Source organism: Zeus faber (genome assembly GCF_960531495.2).
Source record: "Zeus faber genome assembly, chromosome: 5".
Lineage (NCBI taxonomy): Eukaryota > Metazoa > Chordata > Actinopteri > Zeiformes > Zeidae > Zeus > Zeus faber.
Genome location: NC_137192.1, coordinates 31,643,518 through 31,667,388, shown reverse-complemented (window position 1 = coordinate 31,667,388; position 23,871 = coordinate 31,643,518). Strand labels below are relative to the sequence as shown.

The 23,871-nt window shown below is 45.0% G+C and overlaps 1 protein-coding gene across 1 annotated transcript; it reads left to right on the top strand.

Annotated features, from left to right (window-relative positions):
* The first annotated feature begins 3,519 nt into the window (after window positions 1–3,519).
* cdk2 (cyclin dependent kinase 2) lies at window positions 3,520–7,582 on the top strand. The gene is made up of 7 exons (XM_080001393.1): window positions 3,520–3,828; window positions 4,772–4,849; window positions 4,940–5,060; window positions 5,196–5,366; window positions 5,713–5,814; window positions 5,961–6,164; window positions 6,820–7,582. The coding sequence occupies exons 1-7, from the start codon at window positions 3,713–3,715 to the stop codon at window positions 6,922–6,924; spliced, it is 897 nt and encodes a 298-aa protein (XP_079857519.1). The 5' UTR covers window positions 3,520–3,712; the 3' UTR covers window positions 6,925–7,582.
* Window positions 7,583–23,871: the final 16,289 nt, after the last annotated feature.

Below are 23,871 nucleotides of genomic sequence, written 5' to 3'. Positions count from 1 at the left end.
TTATGGCAAGTAAAAATAAAACATAACGAACAGAACAGAGGCAACCTACAGTAATTTGATATTGCTGTTCAAAGCATGTTCAAAACATCGACTGAGAAATGTGTAACTGTAAAGGGAATTTCCCATTTTCAATAGATTACATTTTTTTTTATAAGTTCAATGCTTGCCCCATTGGACTGCATTTAGACAGTAAAGAATATGAACCTGGTGTGAAACATAGTGAACCTTCCATCCTTCAATGCCTGTCCATTAATTAACTTAACTCTGCACATCTGAAAATGGGGGACTCGAGACAAAACATCTGTTTCTGATCAAATAAGCGTTTAAATATGAGCGTTTAAAATAAAAGCTGATTGTCTCAAATAACACATTTGGTTGTACTGTGAGTGAACGGAAGGTCGGTTGGAAGTCTGTAAACGCGGGGGCCGGTGGTGCCTTTTCCGCTCAGATTGTTGGAGCAGCACTGCATGTGACCCCTCATGTGTTAACAACAGGCCTCATGAAGGACTAAACCCTTCCCACGGCGCCGCACCAAACATACCATGACTGTCGTCACGTGCCGCGCTGCCGCGCCCAAGCCACTTTTATTCAACCTTTTCCCCATTAAGGCCAGTTTTATTCTGTTTGCAGCGGAGCTTCTTGACATGTATTATTCTTATGCATTGCGTCTTATGAGTCTTATGCTTTATTCACACGCACTTTAATGCGGATACCTGTATATACAAAGACTATCCCATAAACGTACATAACTCTATTCCCTTCTATTTTGTACCCCCACGTTGTATTATCTTTTTGAGGCTTATTTTATTTTAATTGTATATTATTCTATTCCATTCTATTCACTCACTGCATTATGTCATAGGAATCAGTTAGTTAGTTAGGTAGAAATTAGTTGAACTATTATGTTCGGTTTAGAACTGATTGTGCCTAATCTACAGGTGCGTCGCAAAGACATTTCACTGCATACGTGTACGGACGTATGTCTATGTATGTGACGAATAAACCCCCTTCCCCCTTGAAACCTATGACGGTGAAACGCCGAAGGTCGGAAGCTGAGAGGTCGCCCTCGCCCCGTTTGGCCCTCGCATCCCACCTAAAAAGTGACTTCTGGCCTGAACTAAAGTGACTGAGCTGAGAGACGCTTCATCCCTCAACGTTCCCATCTGGGGGCGACTTGACAGGGGCTGCATTACACCCTAAAAAAAAAATAATAATGATAAAAATCACAAGCTTTGACGTGTAAAAACCGTGGAAATAAATCGTATCTATCCGTCGCCAGTATTGGATTCGCTTCATGCGTTCATGCGTTCATGCGTTCATGCGTTCATGTGTTCATTCACATTCATATTCACATTCACATGCCACTTTAAGTCACATGCCACTTTAATGCACATATCTGTATATACATAGGCATATTCCCTCTATCTATTCCATTTTATTTCTTTTTACTTTTATTGTATTTTATTCTATATATTTTTATTTTATTCTATAAGTATTCAACTTACTGTATTACGTTTTAGGAGTCAGTTAGTCGGCCTATAGAAAGAATTTTTTTATTTTTATTTTTTCCGAGGACATATTGTGTGATATCACTCGTCACTGCACTGTGTCACTGCATTACATTTCACTGCATATATGTATGAAAGTATGTATATGTATGTGACGAATAAAAAATCTTGAATCATGCGTTCATGTGTTCATGTGTTGTTGTGTTCATGTGTTGTTGTGTTCATGTGTTCATGTGTTGTTGTGTTCATGTGTTCATGTGTTGTTGTGTTCATGTGTTGTTGTGTTCATGTGTTCATGTGTTGTTGTGTTCATGTGTTCATGTGTTGTTGTGTTCATGTGTTCATGTGTTGTTGTGTTCATGTGTTGTTGTGTTCATGTGTTGTTGTGTTCATGTGTTCATGTGTTGTTGTGTTCATGTGTTGTTGTGTTCATGTGTTCATGTGTTGTTGTGTTCATGTGTTCATGCGTTGTTGTGTTCATGTGTTCATGTGTTGTTGTGTTCATGTGTTCATGTGTTGTTGTGTTCATGCGTTCATGTGTTGTTGTGTTTATGTGTTGTTGTGTTCATGTGTTGTTGTGTTCATGTGTTGTTGTGTTCATGTGTTGTTGTGTTCATGTGTTCATGTGTTCATGCGTTCATGTGTTGTTGTGTTCATGTGTTCATGTGTTCATGTGTTGTTGTGTTCATGCGTTCATGTGTTGTTGTGTTTATGTGTTGTTGTGTTCATGTGTTGTTGTGTTCATGTGTTCATGTGTTGTTGTGTTCATGTGTTGTTGTGTTCATGTGTTGTTGTGTTCATGTGTTGTTGTGTTCATGTGTTCATGTGTTGTTGTGTATATGTGTTGTTGTGTTCATGTGTTCATGTGTTGTTGTGTTCATGTGTTGTTGTGTTCATGTGTTCATGTGTTGTTGTGTTCATGTGTTCATGTGTTGTTGTGTTCATGTGTTCATGTGTTCATGTGTTGTTGTGTTCATGTGTTCATGTGTTGTTGTGTTTATGTGTTGTTGTGTTCATGTGTTCATGTGTTCATGTGTTGTTGTGTTTATGTGTTGTTGTGTTCATGTGTTCATGTGTTGTTGTGTTGTTGTGTTCATGTGTTCATGTGTTCATGTGTTGTTGTGTGGCTGTGGGCGGCGGCGCTGACGTCCCGCCGCCGCTGAATGACGTCCATCGCTCCGCGTCGCGCTCAGTCCGCCGCCGCCTTCCCGCTCCGCCGCGCGCGGAAGCTTCGCGGGGGAGCTGCTCGCCCTTGCGCTGCGTTCCAGCCGAGGCCGGACCTCGGGAGAACTCCGTCCCTCTCGAGGGCGCGGACGAGGCGGCTCGTTTAACTCGCGGGAAATTCGAATTTGGGGCCAGATCGCGCCGACTCACGGCCAGTGAGCCAAACACAAACGCTGAGCAAGAGCTTCCTTTGTAGCTTGCAGAGTTCACGAGCTTGCCCAGAACAAACTCAGCGCCCGTGTTTCCCTCAACGTTAGTTCGGAACAGCGGGGGTCGACCCTCCCGGAATTTCCGATTTCCGAGCTCCAATGGAACGCAGCGTTAAGCGCGGTTTCCGGCGACCTTATGACGATCGGTCACGTGACAACTGCCAGCCCCAGCCCCCCCCCCCGGACGCTCGTTTCTCGTCCCGACGCCTCCCGCTTTACCGCCGCCGCCGCACGGCAGCGAGGGGTTCAGAACCACGGGGTAGTCCGCTGGTTTTGTTCCACGTTCCTATGAATAAAAAAAACCCCCAAAAAACCCACGAACCTCCAGACAGAGTTTGAAACTAACAGAGAGTAGAGGATATTTAACAGGCAGACGACGGCAGGCGGTGCGAAGCTCTCCCCCCCCCCCTTCGCGCGTTTCTCTCCGGCACCGCCCCGCGGGCGACGTCGGCGACGGGAAAGGGAGCGCACCTTCGGTAGCGCGGGAACGGCCGGTCGCCCCCGTCCCCGCTCCCCGGTCCCGGCCGCGCTTCCCCCGCTCGTCTTGTCGTGTTATTGTCCGGCTTCGGCGCCAGCGAACGGCCGCAGCCGCTCCCTCGCCGCCGCTCTGACTTTGACATTGCGCTCCGCGGTGAACGGGCGTTTTCCGCCGAGAGGTCCGGAGCCTCGCACCAAATGTGAGTCCTGTGGCGCGGCGGCGGAACGGATAGTTTACCCGGCGACTGTGCTGTCCTGCGGCGCGGCGCGGCGCCCCCCTCTTTGTCCGAGCAGATGGACGCGTTTCAGAAGGTGGAGAAGATCGGAGAGGGCACCTACGGGGTGGTGTACAAAGCCAAGAACAAGGTGACGGGGGAGACCGTGGCCCTCAAGAAGATCCGTCTGGACACGTAAGTTCAGCGTCGACCGGCCCCCGCGTGTCCAGCTCGATCGTCCACGACCCAGGGTGTTTATTTGTACTAACAGACAGTATTTATTTTTGGCAGTATTTATTATTGGCAGTATTTATTTGTATTTGTAGACACGTAAGTTCAACGTCGACCAGTCCCTGCGTGTCTATGTCGATCATCCGCGATTCAAGATGTTTATTCGTCGCATACGTATGTGTTAGTGAAATGTCTAAGTACTATTATTATTATAATAAGTACTGACTGCTCAATAACCACCTGGCACAATCACTAATAAGCTAACTTAACCAAACTCACTGATTCCTAAAACGCCATTCAATTAGTAAACAGAATGAAATAAGAGTTAAAAATGGTAATGTACAATGTAGGAATACCGAAATAAAAGGAATAGACTATTGTGGTGTATATACAGATATGTGCAGTGAAGGGGTCGATGAACAAAGTGAGGCAGGCAGCCGGGGAGGGAGGCTAGGAGTGTCGCCGGGAATTCAGCTGCACAAGGCAGACACCGTCCCCAAATCCATCATCACCTTTGAGTCTAATTCTATGTACAGTTTGATTTTTCCTCCTCTGTTGATCCCAATGAGGCATATCTTTAATGGAGTACTCGTAGGTCAAATAGTGCGCTGTGATGGAAGATATAGGTGTACCGTTATCTAGTTGGAATAGCCTGGCTATCAGTCAATTACAAACAACTAATAGGTCTGGTGGTCTTAGGTAATAATGTATGGAAATCTTTTCTAATGATTTTGGGGATGCTTTAACCCGTCAAAATAGCACCAGAGTTAAAATAACACAGACGCGTCCGAGTCATTCGAACGAGCCGCCGCACACCGAATGAGAGGGTTAGGCTCCGGCCGGAGAGGTGATGAAGGTAGTGTTCTGTCACAACAATGTCTGATAGCGTTCCATGTCTGTCACCCAGGGAAACGGAAGGAGTGCCAAGTACCGCCATCCGGGAAATTTCCCTCCTCAAAGAACTCAGTCACCCAAATATTGTCAAGTGAGAAAGAAACTTAATACCTACACGCGTAATTATTACTTGGTTACTGTTTAACTCCACAAAACTGACAAATCTGTTTCTTTCTCTCAGGCTACGAGATGTCATCCACACTGAAAACAAACTCTATCTGGTTTTCGAGTTCCTCCATCAGGACCTGAAGAAATTCATGGACTCATCCTCTGTTTCCGGTATCCCTCTGCCTCTGGTTAAGGTACACCAGGCCTACAACTCAAAAAATCTCATCTTTTATGGAAATTCATATAAATGCAATGATGCATGCTGTAAATATATTTGCTGTTTATTGTTTGGCTGAACTCTCACAAGGTCCCATTTTTATTTTTTCTAGAGTTATCTTTTCCAGCTCCTGCAAGGCCTGGCCTTCTGCCATTCTCATAGGGTTCTTCACCGGGACCTGAAGCCCCAGAACCTCCTCATTAATGCTCAGGGGGAGATCAAGCTCGCTGACTTTGGCTTGGCGAGGGCTTTTGGGGTCCCTGTCCGCACGTACACTCATGAGGTTGGATATGAAGCTGTCCACATCCACACCTTCTCACCCGAGTTAATGAACATCTTCTGTAACCCACATTCACATGACCAAAGTGTTTCATTTGATATTGAGTGTCTACTACTGAAAAGGCTGTTGGTAAGCATTTGGTCAAGTATGCACAAAGCACAATCCTCTAATGTTTTCTATTTTTCTAAGATGTGACTGCAATTTTGCAAACATTTGAGTGAATTAAACAATTGATTCAAAAGCTCATTACTTTGGAGTATATGTCCTTTATTTATCTTTCCCTCGGATTGTTCTTCCCTTTTTTTGACGAGCTCTAAAATGTGTCATTGCTTTGATTAACTTCCTTCAGGTCGTGACATTATGGTACCGAGCACCAGAAATCCTCCTGGGATGTAAATACTATTCCACAGCTGTGGACATATGGAGTCTGGGCTGTATCTTTGCAGAAATGGTAATGAACTTACTTTTATTCATTTCAAAGTACGATCTCAAAGGGGGCAACCAAAGCTTGGTTTAAAAAAACCCCCAAAAAAACAAGACTTACCATAAATAAAGGAACCTTAACTCTCTTCTCTCTATCTCTCTCTCTCTCAATAGATTACTAGGAGGGCCTTGTTCCCAGGCGATTCCGAAATCGACCAGCTGTTCCGAATCTTTCGCACTCTCGGCACCCCGGACGAGACGGCGTGGCCGGGGGTCACGAGCATGCCAGACTACAAGCCGTCCTTCCCCAAATGGGCCCGGCAGGACTTGACCAAAGTCGTTCCCATCCTCGATGAGGACGGACGGGAACTGCTCGGGGTGAGGCCAATATATTTATTCACTTTTGTGCTTCTGTGGTTATGGCTGTTTTTTTTTTTTTTTGTTTGTTTGTTTTTTCTCCCTCCGCAAAAGGGAGTTTTCCCAGTCATCCTTCTTACCTTTATCGATGAAGTAATTAACAGGTTCCACTACTAACCACACTTAAAAACATCACGGTTTTTCTGAAGTGTAAGAGTTGTGGTATCTCGCTGCTGTATTCAGCCTCGCGTTCCCTGTCGAAACGACTCCTTTTGCAAGCTCGTCCTGTTTGAGTTTGTTTGTGTTTACTTTCATTTGAGTTCATTTCAGTGATGCCACAACGCTTTCGCTGGTAAACATTTTCGCTCGCTGCCATCTGCAGCCGTTATCCACAGTAGATCCGCTTTTTATTGACAAATCTGACCAAAGGATGTTCTGAAAAGTGCCTTGGATTTGAAAATGTGTATATATTTTTTTTCCTCCAAATGATCACAAAACCAGTCCAGTGACATCGCTGGTTATATTCCAGTCACGCATCATAACAGAAAATCTACTGTCTGCCTGTTATCAAGCAGCAGATACTAATTTTTGTATATTTGTAGTGCAATGAGAATTTGGTTGTAGATCATGTGTATCTTGTCATTTTTTTTAAATGTGTTTTGTTTTTGTTTTGCAGCAAATGTTGAATTATGATCCAAACAAGAGGTTATCTGCCAAAAACGCCCTTGTGCATCGATTCTTTCGTGATGTCACCATGCCAGCCCCTCATCTGCGACTCTAAGAAGTGCACAATGTTTGCAAACGGCGGCAAAGCAATAAGGATCTCCTCAGCCTCGTTTGAGAGTTGAAAGTTATGCTTATTATGAATTCCTAATCGCCAGTGTACTCCATTACTCTTCATATTTATGTTCGCCATAGTAAAGTTCAAAGTTATTTATGTTTTGGGGGCTCCTCTGTGCAAGTTCAGGCCAGTTTGATGGGGTTGTGGGGGGCGTCTCCGTTATTAGGTTACCCAACGTCTGAATATAAATAGCTAGGAAAGAAACCAAATTGTGTTTGCTTAGATAAATGGCACAGTGCAAATCTATTTAGGAAATATCAGTCGGTCTGTCAGTCATTTTACATTGTGCTTCATCTTTATGATTCATTTTAGGAGCTGCTTGAGGAATTACACGTGATTTGTTCGGGTAAAATGAAATTGCCAATCGTGCAAGTGCTATCCAACCTCAGATATTTATATTCTGGATTTGTGACACAAGGCGACACAGGGGGCCTGTCAGGACCAGAAAATGAAGCCTCCGTCAACCCTGCGGCCTTCATAGCTTATTGTTTAGCTTTCTGTGTACAGTTGTGATATAGACAGGCGTTGTTGCTATATCTTTTTGTAGATTTTAGAGAATTTGTTTTCTACATTTTCTACCTAGATTTTATCTGGAATTTGTAAACCTTTTAAAATTCAATGTTATCTTTTTCACATTGAAAAAAAAAAAAAAATAAATGCATTTAATTAATTGTGCCATTAATTGTGCCATATTAAAAAGAGAACAAATGAACATTTAAAATTGGAACTACTATGTTAGTAAGATGTAAAGATATGTGGTGTAATATTTTTGTTTACCCATGATGTCTGAGTACCAGCTCTGGGACATTTGGGTAATTTGGTCAGTACGCTAATAAGGTGTAACAGATGTCAAATTGAGATTATTAAGACTTAAGGTCGCCTTTTGTGTTCTATATTCCATTGATATCTGGAGCCCAACTGTCGTCTCAATTAACATTCTCCGGTTGGTCTTGCTTCATTATAACAGTGAACTTTGAGCCCAGTTCTGCGAAAGTTAGTTTGAAATAGTAAAGCAAACTAAAACAGAATAAACGACAACCCCATACTGAAATGAGTAGACTTTTAAAAGTTAGTGAAGAGCCATGAGGTTTTTCTTATTTCCATGTGGTGCACAGCGTGCATTAGCCACTTGCGACCAGCAGAGGGTGTTCTAGGTCTGTATTACATTCAGAAGCTCCATCCCTACATACAATGGGTTCCAACTATTTTATTTGGGGTCCTGCCCTGAAATGACAGGAGCCCTATTGCTTTTTGTTAATGAAGAATACATCGGTCTATGGATCTCCTCGATCCGCCGCACTCACAGACAACATTAATAAAATGTGTATTGGGGGCAGTCCCGACATGCCGTATTTCAAGTTTGATCCAGATCGGTCCATTATTGTGGGATAATTTAGTTAAAAAAAAAAAAAAGTATTTTAATAATCGCCGCAATGTGCGTGCATGCCCAAATGACAGTGCACACAGGTCACATGATAGCATTGCAATCTAGTGATTGGTCAACAATCAGGACTCACCAAGATGGCGGCACGTGCAGATGTAACATGACGTCAGAACTTTATGGATGTCATGGATTCAACATCTGAATACGATTTGTATTTGGGGCAGATCCAACATGGTGTGGTTCGAGTTTCATCCAGATCGGTATCAGTATTGTGGAAGGAGTTCCTTATCAGCAATCGCAATCTTACCAAGGTGGCAGAGTACACAGATCATGTGACAGATATAGACAACTGGATACAAACTCTTAGCCATTCAAAGTGACATGTATTATTTTATTACTATTAAACCTTTATGTTTGAAAAAATAAAGTTAAGAGTATTAGAAGACAATTGGATTAAACAAAGTGCAGCCTATTAAACATCATAAATATATACGCTATATCAATGTATACAAACTTCCTGAATTCTAATTATTGGTAACAATAACCATAAGAAATTATATTATACAAGGAACATATATTTATTTAACGTGTGTCTTTTAAAATATATTCATGCTTTTTTTCAAGGATTTGTTACAATTACAACAAAAATGTGTATCCCACTACACACAATTTATTTTATAATATATCCTCTACAATTGAAGTCAGTTAAACCACTTACCTCAGTTTATTTGTTTATTGGTTTATAAAATACATTATTTTTGTGAGGGCAGTTTTCTGTTGATTTACAAAGTGCCATAAAATAATTCAGTTCTCCCAAATGGATAAATAATCGTGATCACAATATTGACTAAAATGATCATGATTATCATTTCAGCCATAATCATGCAGCCAAAGCACACTCGTCCACTGAACTTGCCTATGGCTATTTTTCGGGAGGTATTTTCTTCCAGTAATCTAGTTTTTGCTCATCTGAAATCTTGTGCAACATATTGCCTCCATATGACAAGCAAGTCGATGATACTTTGCCTATAACAACATTTAGCATTACTTGTGCTTATACAGCACATGGTAATAACAAAGGGCAGGCTTCATTCATTAATACAGTTTAAAATTACACTCATTAAGACAGAAGATGCTCCTGTTTCACAGTAATTCTAGCATTTTGTAAACGGCCACTCAGTGACCAGTTGCTGCCTTATGAAACACAGCCATGCAGCCAATCAATCAATGAATCACGATTATTCTCAAACATAATTGCTTGAAGAAGCAAATAAGTTCTGGAAGTAAAAGTTGCATTATGACCAAGCATATCGCAAAATCATCGAGCGCAGAGACACTGTTGTGAAATATGAATAAAGTCTAAATTCATGTTACTTTACTTAGCTGCCTGGCTTTCAAGCCATTGAAACAAACGTAGGTAGACTTCTTGAAACTGCTGATGTCCGTAAATCATTGAATCGTTTTGAGTTCGAATAAAATCTGACTGTTAATCTGAATATTTATTTAGTTTGGGATTTCAGCCTGTCGGTGAGGGTGGATGTCAGATTTTGGCCAATATTCCCCCGGGCCCGTCTCATAGCCACCATGCTGACAGTCCTTGCCCCCGCTCGCTCCGGTTGAGGCTAATGACAATGACAGAGGACGACGGAGAATGCTTTGGCAGCCATGGTAACAGAGACGGAAGCTTGTTCTGACCGCCTCCTTGAGAGAGAATGGAGCCGCAAGAGAAATGAACTCTGTGGTCCGCCGCTCGGAGCCATTATGCCGGGGCATCTGGGCAAGGCCACGACGAGGAGCCGGACAAGAGGCCCCGGGAGCCGGCTGCAGAGGCCGCTGAGCTCCAGGCAAAGGGAAGCTCCCGGTCAAGAATGAATGAGCGCCCGACATGATCCCTGCTCCACTTTCCAGCTTTGTGCTGGGTTAAAACGCCCCTACTTTGTAGTGTCAAGGTGATGTGTGGATCCGCTCCTTTCACTCGGGCGCTTCGGGATCCGCGCACTCCCCGGTGCCCAGCCTCTACCTTTTCCTTTAAAACGTTTTAATTATTTGCTCTGCATTCTTTCTGCTGTCAATGGAATTCCTCTCCTGGAATAAGTGCTGTCTCACTCCAATTGAGCAAAGCAAATGTGAAAGCCAGTGAATGGAGCAACCTCAATGGGGGAAAATAAACAATTGCATTGGTCCAGGGGTGCAAGAGGGGGAGAGCGCACTAAGGCCTCCTGACGCGCTCTCATTCCCATGGAGACTTTACGCACTCGCTCCTTTTTCTGTCCAGAGGAGGATCTCGTAAAAGCACTTCAATAGCGGATGATTTCTCTTTTCTCTTTCACTCGCTTTTTATTTGAGAGGAGGGAGGGGGATATGTGCACAGGCGATTGGTGGATGTGGGGGGGCTGGGGGGTCACATGCACACACGTGCGCGCTCGTATTTACGCACAATTTGCTCCCGACTTGTCCGGTGCTAAGTTTCAGAAGAGCAGTCCATTGTCTGGCAGTAAAAAGTTCTTGTTTTAGCTTTGTAACTTAAACAAGAGCTGCTTTCACACAGGAGGTCGCGCGGCACGAGTCGTCCACTCTGAGCCCGCTGGAGGAGACCGGGGATCGAACCGCTTGCTTTTTGTAAAATAATAAAAACAAAAACTTTTAGTGATCAAATCTTGATCAAACTGTTCTCCCCCGAATAGTCAAGGGTGTATCATTTTTAAAAAAGCAAGTTAAAGTACATAGAGATGATTTCATGAAGTTTTCACAGATTTCGTCCAGCAATTAAATTTGAATTCTACAAGTTAATTTTAAATTATATATATAATTATAAGCGAATATGAAAAGGAAGTAAAGTTGTAAAATAAGTTGTTAGCTTTTCCAATGTCATCTTTGTTCCGGTCACTATGACTGATTTGTCCTTTTGTCAAAAGAACTGAATATACAGAATGGGTAAAAAGATAAATAGATAAATAATAAATAAATCATAAGCGATCTACCCTGATAAACAAATTGAATCTCAGATCTGGAGCTTTGCACAGGAAGGTGTTATGATGCCAGTTCCTTTAGTGTGTTGTCTTTGTCAGCCCTTCAAAAAGTCCGACGGGCAACAAACTCTGCTTAAAGTCGGCTAAAAAATTTGCCTCAATGACTGCAAGGAAAAGGTATCACTTTTCACCATCTATAAATCTATTGCAAAGGTGTATGAGGAGAGATGATACTTTGCTTAATCACTAGTAATGGCAATTTCACAATATTTTAGCTGATGAGCTGTAAGATTTGGAGGACTGTGTAGGTTGAGTGTTGTTGGAGTGATGGTCAGTCTGGCCTAGTATGTTGTTTTTTTGTTTGTGAAAAATACCTCAAGCTATACATGTAGAGTTGCCATGGAAATCACTGGAAGGTTTTGGGGTAGCCTTGGTAAAAAGGTGAATCGCAGCAATCCCCCCCTTTCTTTGGTGTGTTTTGTTTGTTTGATGGAAGGCAGCTGACCGCCGCTGACCCACAGTGACCCTCCAGTTCCTTGGTCTGAATACACCAGCTACACCACATTCTAATGCAGAACGATGTGATGTTTATGTTGTTGATTTTTAAAATCTTGACTGGTGGTGTACTGTTCACGGCACTGATTCCAGTCGCCCGCCACCATCCCAACGTCCTGTTGAACCCTCTTAGTTGGACGGATGTTCATCCCCTTTCTGAAAGCGCTCCCTATAGGAACGCGAACGACCCAGGAGGGTTCTCCGCTCGGTCGCTGATCTCCAGGGGTAGAGAAGGTGGGCCGTCCGTAACAACTCGGTAAAGGAGGCGCGATTCAGGTCGCCCGGGGGTGTCCCGGCGCCGAGCGTATTTTCTCTATATTTCTGTAGTGTTTCGATCCACGGAAGACATGGTTATCCATCCAAAAAAATACATCACGTGACGTGTCACCTTTCATTCATCACAGCGGCAATTTCACCTGTCAAATACTCTGCTGGTGGATGTTGTCGACGGGGCTCGTGCGGCTATCAGGCGTTCCACTGCTATTCTGAGTGGGGGCAGTGTTGGTTTTCTGCCAAATTGTCCCTCACAGGAGAGTTGACAGCAGCTAAAAGCAGCACACTGACCAATTACCTTGAGAGAAACTAGACCACAAGCACAATTGAGGTCAATGGTCCAGAGCCATTATGCCAGGGCATTCCTGCAGGGCCAGGATGGATGTGGACCCCACGCCACAGGCTGTGGAAGGAGCATCAGCGCCACATACTTATTTGGGGAGTTTCCAAGGAGCTCAAGGCCGATTTCTATCCATAGAACGTTATTACCGCTGTAGTCCTGTTAGCATTAAAATCAGGTTTGGCTAGGGGGAGAAATGACAGACTATTTAACGTTCAACTTTAATTGAAACACAGGCTCACAGCTTATTTCAACCCAATTAAGTGTAACTGGCGGTGACGCAGGGAAGTGGTCCTCCACTCCTCCGCCCTTCACTGTGTTATTTCGTGAGGGGTCGGGAACGGGCGCGCTCGTGATTTGTACGTGCTTTACAGAGAGCCCGAGAACGGTTCGCACTCCGTTGTGAAAGATGGTCTTTAGAGTGTTCTGCAAGTAGGTATTGTTGATTTTAGAGAAGGGGTTGTTTTTTGGGTGGAGAAAAAAAAAGGGGGGGGGGCAGGGGGGCGGTTTCAGAGGTGGGTTGATGAATGTGTTGATGGTGGCATTTTGATAGGGGTAATTTTGACCCGACAGGGCCCAGGCTCTCTCATGAATCAAAATGTGTCAGCCGGGCTCTGGAGATGGAGGGCCGCTCATTGTGGCTCTGACACCCGTGTGAGGGGCCGAGGCTGCTGGGGGTCAAGTGTGACACCTCATTAGAACGATGTTGATTTAGTGTGGCCGCAGCGCAACAGACCTCCTCCCATGGGGCGAGGAGAGGTGTGTGAGCGAGGGGGTGGGGAACAGAGAGCGTCGGACAGAGAGCGGGGCCTACTGCTCTTCATCCGCCAGGCCGTCATCTGACAGCTTGCAAATCACGCACCTATGCTGAATGTCCTGCCCCGCCCCCGCCCCCGAATTTGAACCCCTCGCCCGAGTTTTTTTTTAATTTTATTTATTTTTTTAAATATGCATTTCTTTGTGCACAAAGAACATTCTGAGAGCGGGAAACCTTTTTTTTTTTTTTTTTAATCTAAATCTTTCCTTCAGCGGTTGTGGGCGACAGGCCACGCTTCACTCCGCCCGCCCGCCCCCACCCCCCGTGCCCATGAGTGAGCCCAATTTCCCCGTCAGAATAATGCTGACCTTTCACCTTTGATCTTTGGGTTAAAATTGTTCCCTCAAATGTCAAGATTACTTTGGACAATCCGCAGTTGTGTTTTCATTTTGTTTGAAAGCTGGGTTTTTGGGTTTTTTTGGGTTTTTTTTTGTGTGGATTCAGCATGATACAAGGAAAAAATACAAGGAAAGAGTTCAATTTTCTACTTTTATCCCCAAACGCGTGATTTTTCCCTCATCCCTTATTCTGGCAATATTGAGAGAACTCAAGATCTCTTTATAGAAGATTCTTCTCTACTCGTCACTCAAGATGAATCACAAGATCTGTCACAATGTAGGGGCAGTGATTTCCATCTCTGCCTGATAAAAAGCTTATTACCAAGTGAAAATGGCAGCCATGTTTTTTCTTCTTATTTCGCGACGCTCCACAGAAAGCCGCGTGCCGCGGCGGATCGCGATAATGAGTTTAAACTGAACTCGTAATGTGGGGTTCTTGGTCTACGGGATCAAATTTGAGAGAGTTTCAGAGTCTAAACGACGGCTTTCGCTCTTAATCTGTCTCCTTTCGTAGTCCGACAACGAGGGACTTGGATGCAACGCGGTGTGAAGGCTCGCACACGGCACCCCCGGGTGTGCGCACTTCTAATTGATTGACCAACATGTGGTCGACCACGGCCAAGACACAACGATACAGAAAAAGAACTTCCACACATTGACTGGGACGTGCGTCACCGCAATTGCAACTCTCCCCGACACATTCTCTCGCTCCCCTTACCGTGGGCACGGGCCCCGAGCCGCGTCCCGGCCCCACAGGAAGCGGCTGCTTTTCAAACTCTATTTTACCAGCGTCGGAATATTTCCATTCGCGATCCGAGCCGCAGCGCCCCCCGCCGGTCGGTTGGCGCCACTGCGCCTAACGTTCTCAGGTTGAGGCGCTCCTTCCTGATGGAACCTGACATGCTGCACGAAATTGCCGCGTGCGCCTGCTGTATTTTGCAGATCTTATTTGTTTGTGTTGTTGTTTTTTGTTTCATGAATAAAAACGCAATTATATCGTATATTTATGGATATGATGTTGTTTTAGGAGTTTTCCTCACCTCTAACGGAGGCCCTTACGGTGCACCTTCAGAGCGGCACCCTGCACCTACCTCCAGTGGTTTTGTCTCAACGCGCCACCTACTAAGGCTGCCCCACCTGTCAACTGAACTCGTCTTTTCACTAAAACCACCGTCTTCTCTATTACGTTACACTGGTAATTACGCCACAAGGCCACACACTGTCACTGCTGGCCTGTCCCAGCCCCGGGCCTCTCCCTGCAGGAGGAATCACAGAGGAAACGGGATTTTCTCTGATTGCTTCACTGTGATTGCACCGACTGCCCTCCCCAAATGTCCCGCTTATCGCGCGCCGTTTCCCCTCTCCTGGCTCCACAAAGGACGTTAAATGACCCTTTTTGCATCAACCCATCAAGCATACTTGAATCCGAGAGGATGGAAAGCGTTGAACCAAATGAGTGTATCAGAGGATGCATGAATAATGAATGGATTTGGATACACCGCCTGGTAATTCATCATTCACTAAGTAGAGATCTGTTCTTCCTTTTTTTGTTGTTGTTGGTCGTTTACATGCAGCATTTTCATTACACATAGAATGTGTGCAATGACCTTTTTATGTAAACATTTAAATGTGTAATTATACTTCTGACGGATCTGTCTTTCTCCCCCGTGTTTCCTCCTCCGACCTGCCAGGGATACACACACACACATGCATATATACACACACACACACACACACACACACACACACGCACACCCACACACGTATGCATGCACACCCGCATGCATGCATGCACACACACACACGCACAAACGCGCACACACACACACACACACACACACACGCACACACACACACACAAAGGTATACACGGCCATCTGTCTTTTCTGATGCTACATATCTATGAACACAATGGAGACTTCCTCTGCTGGATATTGCAAACCTGCAACTCCACCCTTTTCTTTGGCCTTTTTACATAGATTTGGGATTTGTTTCATCACATGATTCTCCGTTCTTTTTGTTGCTTCTCCTCTGTTGGTTTTGTGCACTCAGTAACAGGTAATTTAAAATCATACAGAGCGTTCGTCATCGACTCCCTGACCGATCCCCCCGAAGCCGAGGATGAATGATTTATGAATGCTGTTATATGTCATAGTCCACTTTTGTTGCCTTTTAGTTTTTACTCATTAGTCTGAATAATAACTGTCACTAATTCAAGCTGTTATAGAATGGCTTTTTGAATAGAAAGAGAGAGAGAGAGAGAGAGAGAGAGACAGCATGTGTGCGAGAGGGAGAGAGAGAGGGAGAGAGGGAGAGAGAGAGAGAGAGAGCAATAGAGAGAGGAGAGAGGCCTGAGAGATTAACTCCAGTGAGCTCACTCTGTGAGGCCCAGGAACGGCTGAATATTGTTCTGGTGGTCGAGAGATGGGGAATTGGAGGGAGAGCGAGAGAGAGAGAGAGAGAGAAACGAGAGAGCAAGAGAGAGTGAGAGAGAGAGGGAGGGAGGGAGGGCGGAAAAGCGAGAGAGAGAGAGAGAGAGAGAGAGGGCGGAAAGGCGAGAGGGGGGGGGAGAAAGGAGGGTGGGCGGAAAAGCGCGCGAGAGAGAGAGAGAGAGAGAGAGAGAGAGAGAGAGAGAGAGAGAGAGAGAGAGAGAGAAATCCCTATGCAGCCAGAGAAATGAACTTGATGATCTCAGGGGGGTGGAGGGGGTGGGGGAGGATCACCATTCCTCGCTCCTGACAATCAAAATTAGATTGGCCAGCACTATGTCAACACCAGCCTCAGTTAAGGCATGACAGGGGAGGGAGGGAGGGCCGCCCCCCCGTGGCTTTTTGAGAGTTTGCCATGTGAACTATGGAGACCCCACAGTGCCTTTCACTGACTGCTCCGGCCTCAAAGAAATCCACAACCCCTTTTTTATTATTGGCCGGCACTGTAACCAACAGCATCTCTCCCCGACCTCGTATTGTGTTTTGGCAATTCAGCGAGGCTTAAAATGACCAGAATGTTAACTTTCCCCTTCCTCTCCGTTTCTTCCCCCTGATGCCGGGATTGCATCCCTTTTCCCTTTGCCTGTCATTTCAGTATTTCTTCCGTCTGTGTGGACGTGGAAGTGTGACCAAAAAAAAAAAGAAAAGGTGAATCAGAATTTAGATCATTCTTTAAGGTTAAATTGGATATCATTTGTAACATCAATTGGAGATAAATACATGGAAATCTGTGTACTTTTCTGGAGAAACGGACGTCCATAATCAATCAAGTAAGCGATAAAAACCGGAATGTCCCAAAATATGAAATGCTAAATCCAATTGACGAGCACCGCTTTCTGCTTCCACTCCCGGGAACCGGCTCTCTCTCTCTCTCTCCTCTGGGCGACGTCAGATCACAAGTCTCACAAACCGAGAAATAATATTATTTAAATATATTATTTTTCTCAATTTATTTCTGCGCTGTGTTTCGCGCTGCGTTGTCTCTTTCTTTTTTTCCTCTTTTTTTTTTTTTTTTTTCTCTTTTCTTTTTTTTTTGTATGGGACACAATATGGACATCTGTTTGGGGGAGATTAGGATTGGGCTGACAAAGGGTTGTGTTTTTGGAAGTTTGACCGGTGACCTGGAATCTTTCAGTTTGTTTTCTCCTACCAGGACAGAGTGAGTGCAGCTGTGTCCTCACGTAACTTGGCAATTTCCCCGTGTTTCCATCAGAGCGGGGTTTTTTTTACCCCGAACGCCGTGATCAATTAGCGCCGCCGCTCCCAGCTCATTTTCTAACCGCAATCGCAGGCCCCGCACCCCGGCGTCCGCAGGCCGACCGCGTTTCCGCCGTTTTGGAAGGGCCGCTTTCACCGCCTCTTTCGGTTTCCGTCGTCCTCGGAGGACGGGGTGAGAAAAAAGGGAAAAGGAAGGAGACGAGGGAACACAACCGGGGCCCGCTGCGGCGGGAGCTGGGGGGGGGCGAAAGGTGTTTTTTTTTTTTTTGTTTTTTTTCGGGCCCTCGGGGTGGTTCCTGTTGTTGCCAAAAGAGAGACGTTTGGGGCGGTCGCATGCTGCTGGGCCCGCGGAAGAGGAGCGCGTCGACGTGCGTTTGGAACCGGGAAGATCGTCTTAAAATTCCTCGCGCGACCGCACAGACCAACACAAGGCAGAAATTATCGCGCACTGGTTCAAACTGGTAAAATAAAAGGTGATTTATTTATTTTTTGTATTGGGGATTTCGATTTTTGTGATTCAACATTTTTTTTTCTTTGCAGCAACATGTTTACAGGTGTAAGGTGTTTGCCGTTTTGGTTGAGGAGTGTCATGTAAATCATCAGTAAAATATCACTGTGAACCTATAATGAAGTCACACATTTTGGACAAAGAAGGGTGAAGCTGAACAAACAAATTCTTTGACTAAACGATGCTTCACAATGTTTCACACCTTCCTAAGTAGCTTGGTGCTTGGGACCGAGTTGTGTTTTCGGTCCACCTACAAATCCTACATGAGCCGCGTTCTACCGTGGACACGTGGATAAAGAAGCTCCACAGCCCTCGTCCTTTGAGTTCACGGGGGGGGGGGGTGGGGGGGACACAACGACGGCACTTTCATTGGAGGGGAAAGCGCGAGCGGGCTTTATAATTAGGGAGGTGGCCACTTCCTCCGAGGGGCCTGGCGGTGCAGCCCACCAAAGGAACTCCTTGGGGCTAGGGCTGGACCCCCCCCCCCCCCTCCGGGGCCCCAGGTGTCCCCTCTGATGCGGGGCCCGGGGGGCCGACGTGCCGTGGCAAGGCGGCGACTTCCAGCCAGAGCCGCTGGGTTAGGGCCCGTTTGATCCAGGCGGCAGAACCTGCCGAAACGCCAACAAAAAACAAAGAAAAAGGCAGACGCCGAAGCCTTTCTTCTTTTCCTTCCTCCGCGTCGTTCCTCCGGGAGGTGAAGCGGGTCGGGAAAAACTCATCGCGGCTTCCCAAAAGCTCAGGGCGCACTCGACGGCTTCATCTCCCCAAAGTGACGTCGTCGACCGTTGGAAGCTTGACATTTAGAGCTGGAAAAGGCGACGGTTTTGTAAGTGCACGTACGCGTCCACTTGAGTGTGATGAAGGAAGACCTTCATCTTCTGTAATTCGTTTGAACGTATAAACTGTAGACTCCAGTTTATACGTTTCAGTCGTAGTTGATTCCGAAAAACCCATTACGGCCCAAAGACACAAAGATAGCGACGTCAAATTGCAACGCGGGTGTCGAGGAGGGAAAAAGAATACACATATCCCATTCCAGTTTTTGTCGTGCAGGATGGTGTCGCCGCCTCAGGATCGGGGATTCGCTCTCCCGGCGGGAGGGGACGCGCGTCCCAAAATGCCGAGGCCCCGCAGTAGTATTCAAGCAGAGCCCCCCGCTTCTGGGGAGGGGGATTTTTTACGACTGTAAAAAAAAAAAAAAAAGATGACAAAAAAAACAAAAAACCCCAAAACAAACGCAACGTGCGTTCACGTCGCCCGGAGGTTCGCGCAACTCTCGTCCCCGAGCGACGCCCGGGATCCCGCCGCCCCTCCCCTCCCCTCCCCTCCGCCGCTGCCTTGTGCTTTTTATTGTGATGTGAGATTTTTTTTTTTTTTTAGCGAGCTGCCTTCCCCTCTAAACGCCGCTCAGGGAGCCAGACAAAAAGGTGTTACTGATTACTGTGTCCAGCAATTTAAGCCATTGAGCGCTGACCCCAATTTACCTTCTTTCTTGAACTTTATGGCCATAATTGCTGCAATTATAAACCCCAACCTCCGAGCTCCGGGTGCTCCATCTCTGGGGTTCTGCACCGTGTAGAATAATCCCGCAGGACTGTACTTTTCCGTTTCCCAAGTCCCCAAATCTCCTCTCCGGAGAAGGCCCTTCCTGCCTTTTTTATTTTTATTTTTTTATTTTTATTTTTTTATTTTTATTGTATTTTTTTTTAATAGAACATGTCGGAGTTCACCTTGTCGCCGGCGGCCGGGGTTCGGCTCCCGAGTCGGTTACAAACGACACGGTGTGTATCCCAACAAAGCGTCCAGTGAGGGTCTCGTTACGTGTAAAGTGCATATAAACCCAAATCCGCCTCAGTGTTTATGTCAAGGGAGGATTTTTTCTAAAGGTTTATGTCATTGCTGGCATCCGTCTCCCGCTGCCTGTACTGGGTGGTCTTTGTTCGTTTTTTTTTGTTTTTTTTTTGCGTTCATAAAAAGCTTCATTCTCACTCTCATCTTGCCCTATTGATGCCCTAAATTAGGTTGATGAGAGGCCCTCCTATCAGGTGACATATTAATTGGGTCAGGCTGCATCTCATATGAAATCCAAATAATGGCCGCCCCGAAACCAACACTAAAGCTTTGTGCGGGGGACTCTCTCTCTTTCACCAATTAAGCGCCGAGTGAGTCCGCCACCTCTGATAGCCTCTCCAAGACTGCCGGTGGCGTCAGTGGATTAAGACCGCATGTGTGTGTGTGTTTGTGTTTGCGTTCGACCGTGTGAAGCGAGCGGTGCCTCGAATCCGGGCCCGGGCGGAGCGGACGGAGAAGAAAAGCCAGCGTCGGGGGGTGGGGAGCCGGCGCGAAATAAAACGGGAGCTTACGTAAGCTAAATAAATGATTTATTGTACAAAAGAAAAAAGACAGTAAATAAACAACAATGAAAAAAAAAACAAAAAAACACAAAAACAAAACAAAAAAAAAGGTAAAAATAACATTTGAACAGTTATTCATATGCACAACCATTGAACTACAAAGTTGGGGTGAATTTTGTACTACACAATGAATGGAGGGATGAAGGAGGAGGAGGGGAGTGAAGGAAACACACAAACAAAAACAAAAAATAACTTTAGAAGCGGTGAACCTGTCCAAAAACTTCATAAATGCCGACATTTGGGTGACTATTTACATAGAGATTTTCCGACTCTCATAGATTTATATGAAAACACTCTCACACATACCGTTATGCAAACACTAAACTCAGAATGCGACCCGTCCACAGCTCCGACCGTAGTCCGGCTCCAGTTCTGGGCACCGCTAATTATTACATATCTCCACCTCGCACACGTTCCCAGAACCCGAACTTCAGTCACGCGCTCCAACGCAGCCGCCAATGACTCTGAACCTGAGAGCAAGGGGACCCTGTGCTTTTCAATCTAGGATTATTCTCATTATTATTATTATTATCATCATCATTTTTTTGGGGGAGGCTTCTTCTGGGTGCCATGTTTTTTTGCACAGATTTATGACAAGATCTCAAATTGAAAACGCGAGGGTTTTAGATTGCGAAAGTGAGGTAGACATACTTTGAAACGCATTATAATATTAATAAATAGACAAGTTGACCAGTTGAATTGTTTTCTCACCGCCGTCCCCGCTACCTTCCTCCCTCCCCTCCCTCCCTCCTCCTCTCCCTTTGAAATACTCTAGCATATTCTCGCTATTACAAAAAGTTACATCACACAACATGTCATGCTCTACTTTGGCGAACATTCCCTGGATGCCCCCCGGCCCGCACACGCTCCCCCCCCCCCCCCCCGCTTTTAAATGCACACAAAGGCCAAAAAACACGTCTTTTTCGCCGGACACTCAGCGCGTTGTCGGGCCGAAGGACGCGGTTTCCAGCGCGACGGATCGTGCGTTGTGGGGAGGGCCATTTTCCGGTCTTAAAGCATTCTATGTCCCCGGACGCCCGACGCCACGCGACCCGGAGGCCTCCCGGGCCGCGGGGAGGAAGGGTGTGAGGGCGTGGACAGGGCCCCCGCTTCGGACAAAAGTCGGGAAAGCGTGATGGTATCGACAGCAGTGACAACTTTCTCTAGTTTTTTTTTTTTTTTTTACATTTTTTTTTATTTTTATTTTTTTTATCCACGTGGTTCATCACCAGAAGCTTGAATAGTTTTTTTGTTTTTTTTCTTTTTCTTTCTCTCTCTCTCTCTTTTTTTTTTTTTATTTTTTTTTTTTGTTTTTTACATTTTTTTTTTTAAATCCTACACTGTACAAGCTCTCTTGTGCTTGGCAAAAACACAAACAACACTTCACCTCCTCACGCCAGGAACGACCCATAGTGCAAAATTTATTGTTGGTAAGGTAGAGTGCCCAAAAAAAAAAAAAAAAAAAAAGGTTTTTTGTACCCCTTTTTAAATATATACATATATCATTTATATATAATGTCAGAAGGCTCTTCCTTTATCCAACAGCATAGTGCTTTCGTTTACAACAAAGGAATATCTTTGCGTTGATATCCAGGTGACGAGACAGACTTAAGTCCTAATCTACTCCATGTTCAAGCACTTCCAAAATCTTCTCTGCGTCCACGGTTTAGTTGAGGCTGCTTTGGGGGGGCGGGGGCAGACCTGGCTCGTCCAAAATGTCATCCAACCATTTTCCTAAACAGGGAATAGCTTTTTTTCTTCTTCTTCTTCTTCTCTTTTTAGTCTCATTCCCTTGCACTGGAGATGTGCGCTTTTTTTTTGTTGTTCACAGGCCGTGAGAACTCTGCTTTTGCCTTCGATGTACAATTCTACAGTAAAAAAAAAAGGTTTGACGCTGTTAAATCTTGTTATGTTTTACTTTGATATCGGCGCTGGACCTGCACACTAAGGTTTTTTTTTTTTTGTTGTTTTTTTTTCTCTCGGGTATTATGAACGTGAGAAGCCCACCCAAAAAAAAAAAAGAACCTGCCGATCTAATGTGACGGAACCTAAATGCATGCGGTTATTGCTGCCGTGAGGTGCGGAGTCTGGTATTCTATTGAAAGTGCGCTATTTTTACAGCACTCTGCAGCCGCTGGAAACACGATCCGGGGGCATTTAGCGACGCTGCAAATGTGGAGATTCATTATTTATATTTGTTTCTCATTCTCTTGTGGAGTGAAGGCCTCGTAGCACCCCGGGCCGGACTGGCTCATCGACCCGCTCGCTACGGCGTCTCCTGTCCTCTTTGAGCTACAGGACGGAGCGTTTCTTTCCTTTTCTGATTCGGACCGATTATTGCAAAGGGTTGGACGCCGTTACGTGGGTTTTGAATTTTTTATATTTTTTACTATCGTGTTAAAATAGAGCAACGTTCTAATCCATTGTTGTTGTAGGAGTGCTTCACGCTGAGAGCCGACCCCGTGAGGGCGCGGCGGACGGCCCCACCGCGCGTCTACAATCTGCCTCTTAGAACGGCGAGCGGGCGTGGGAAACCGCCTCGTCGCCCGCCGTTTCACTCGCTCCCGGTCCGTCCACCCGGCGATGGAGGAACATGGCATAACCTCTTTTGTTTCTCTCCTTTTTTTGTTGTTGTTTTACAAGACTACAAATAAAAAAAGGAGATCAAAGTAACTGTAAAATGTTTCGAGGACACTCGAGAATGTCGCGCTGGGGTGTTATACATAAATAGAGGGTGTAGGTTTGGTTTTTTCTTATATCATCTCTAGAACACATCTCTAAACAATACTATAAAACAAGATTTTGGATTCGTTCTAATAGCGTTCATTGGTATACGACGAGGATTCGTCTGGATGAACACTGAGGTTTTTTTTTTTTTTTTGTTTTTAGTTAGGTGATGCTTTGCAAATAATTTTGATCATTTCCATTTTTGTAACCTTTTTTTGTGGCTATTTAGTGTTGTGAAACAAAGATTTCAAATAACTTTTTTTTTGTTTGTTTTGTTTTTAACTGTTCACCTCGTGACCAAAATTGCTTTTAAAAAATACTGCAAACGCCCTTGTCTCCCACTATCTCGATCCACTGTCCTGGACATTTCACAAAGATTCTGTTGCTTTAAATATCTTGAGGAAATAAAAAAACAAAAAACAACCACAAAACTAACAAACACTTATAACATGTTTTTGTCTCGATTAACATTTTTCTGAAGCCGCTTCACAATCACACTCATTTAAAATTTCTTTACGCATTCCTGGAACAGTCCTTTTTATGCTGTATATTTTATTTGTATCTTTTTTCTTTTCTTTTCTTTTTTTTTACATTTAAAATAAATGTTATAACTGGCAAAAAAAAAAAAAAAAAAAAAATGGAAGTCCAATGGGATATTTTGTGGAGGAATAAGAGCGGGTTCTGGTGCAAGGGAGTGGATTCTGGTGGCGGGGGAGAGCTCCGTAAGGGTTTTGCGTGGTGTGATGCGATGGTGGCGGTAATACACAAGCGTGTGTGTCTGTGTGTGTGTGTGTGTGTGTGTGTGTGTGTGTGTGTGTGTGTGTGTGTGCGTGTGCGTGTGTGTGTTCCCCCCCC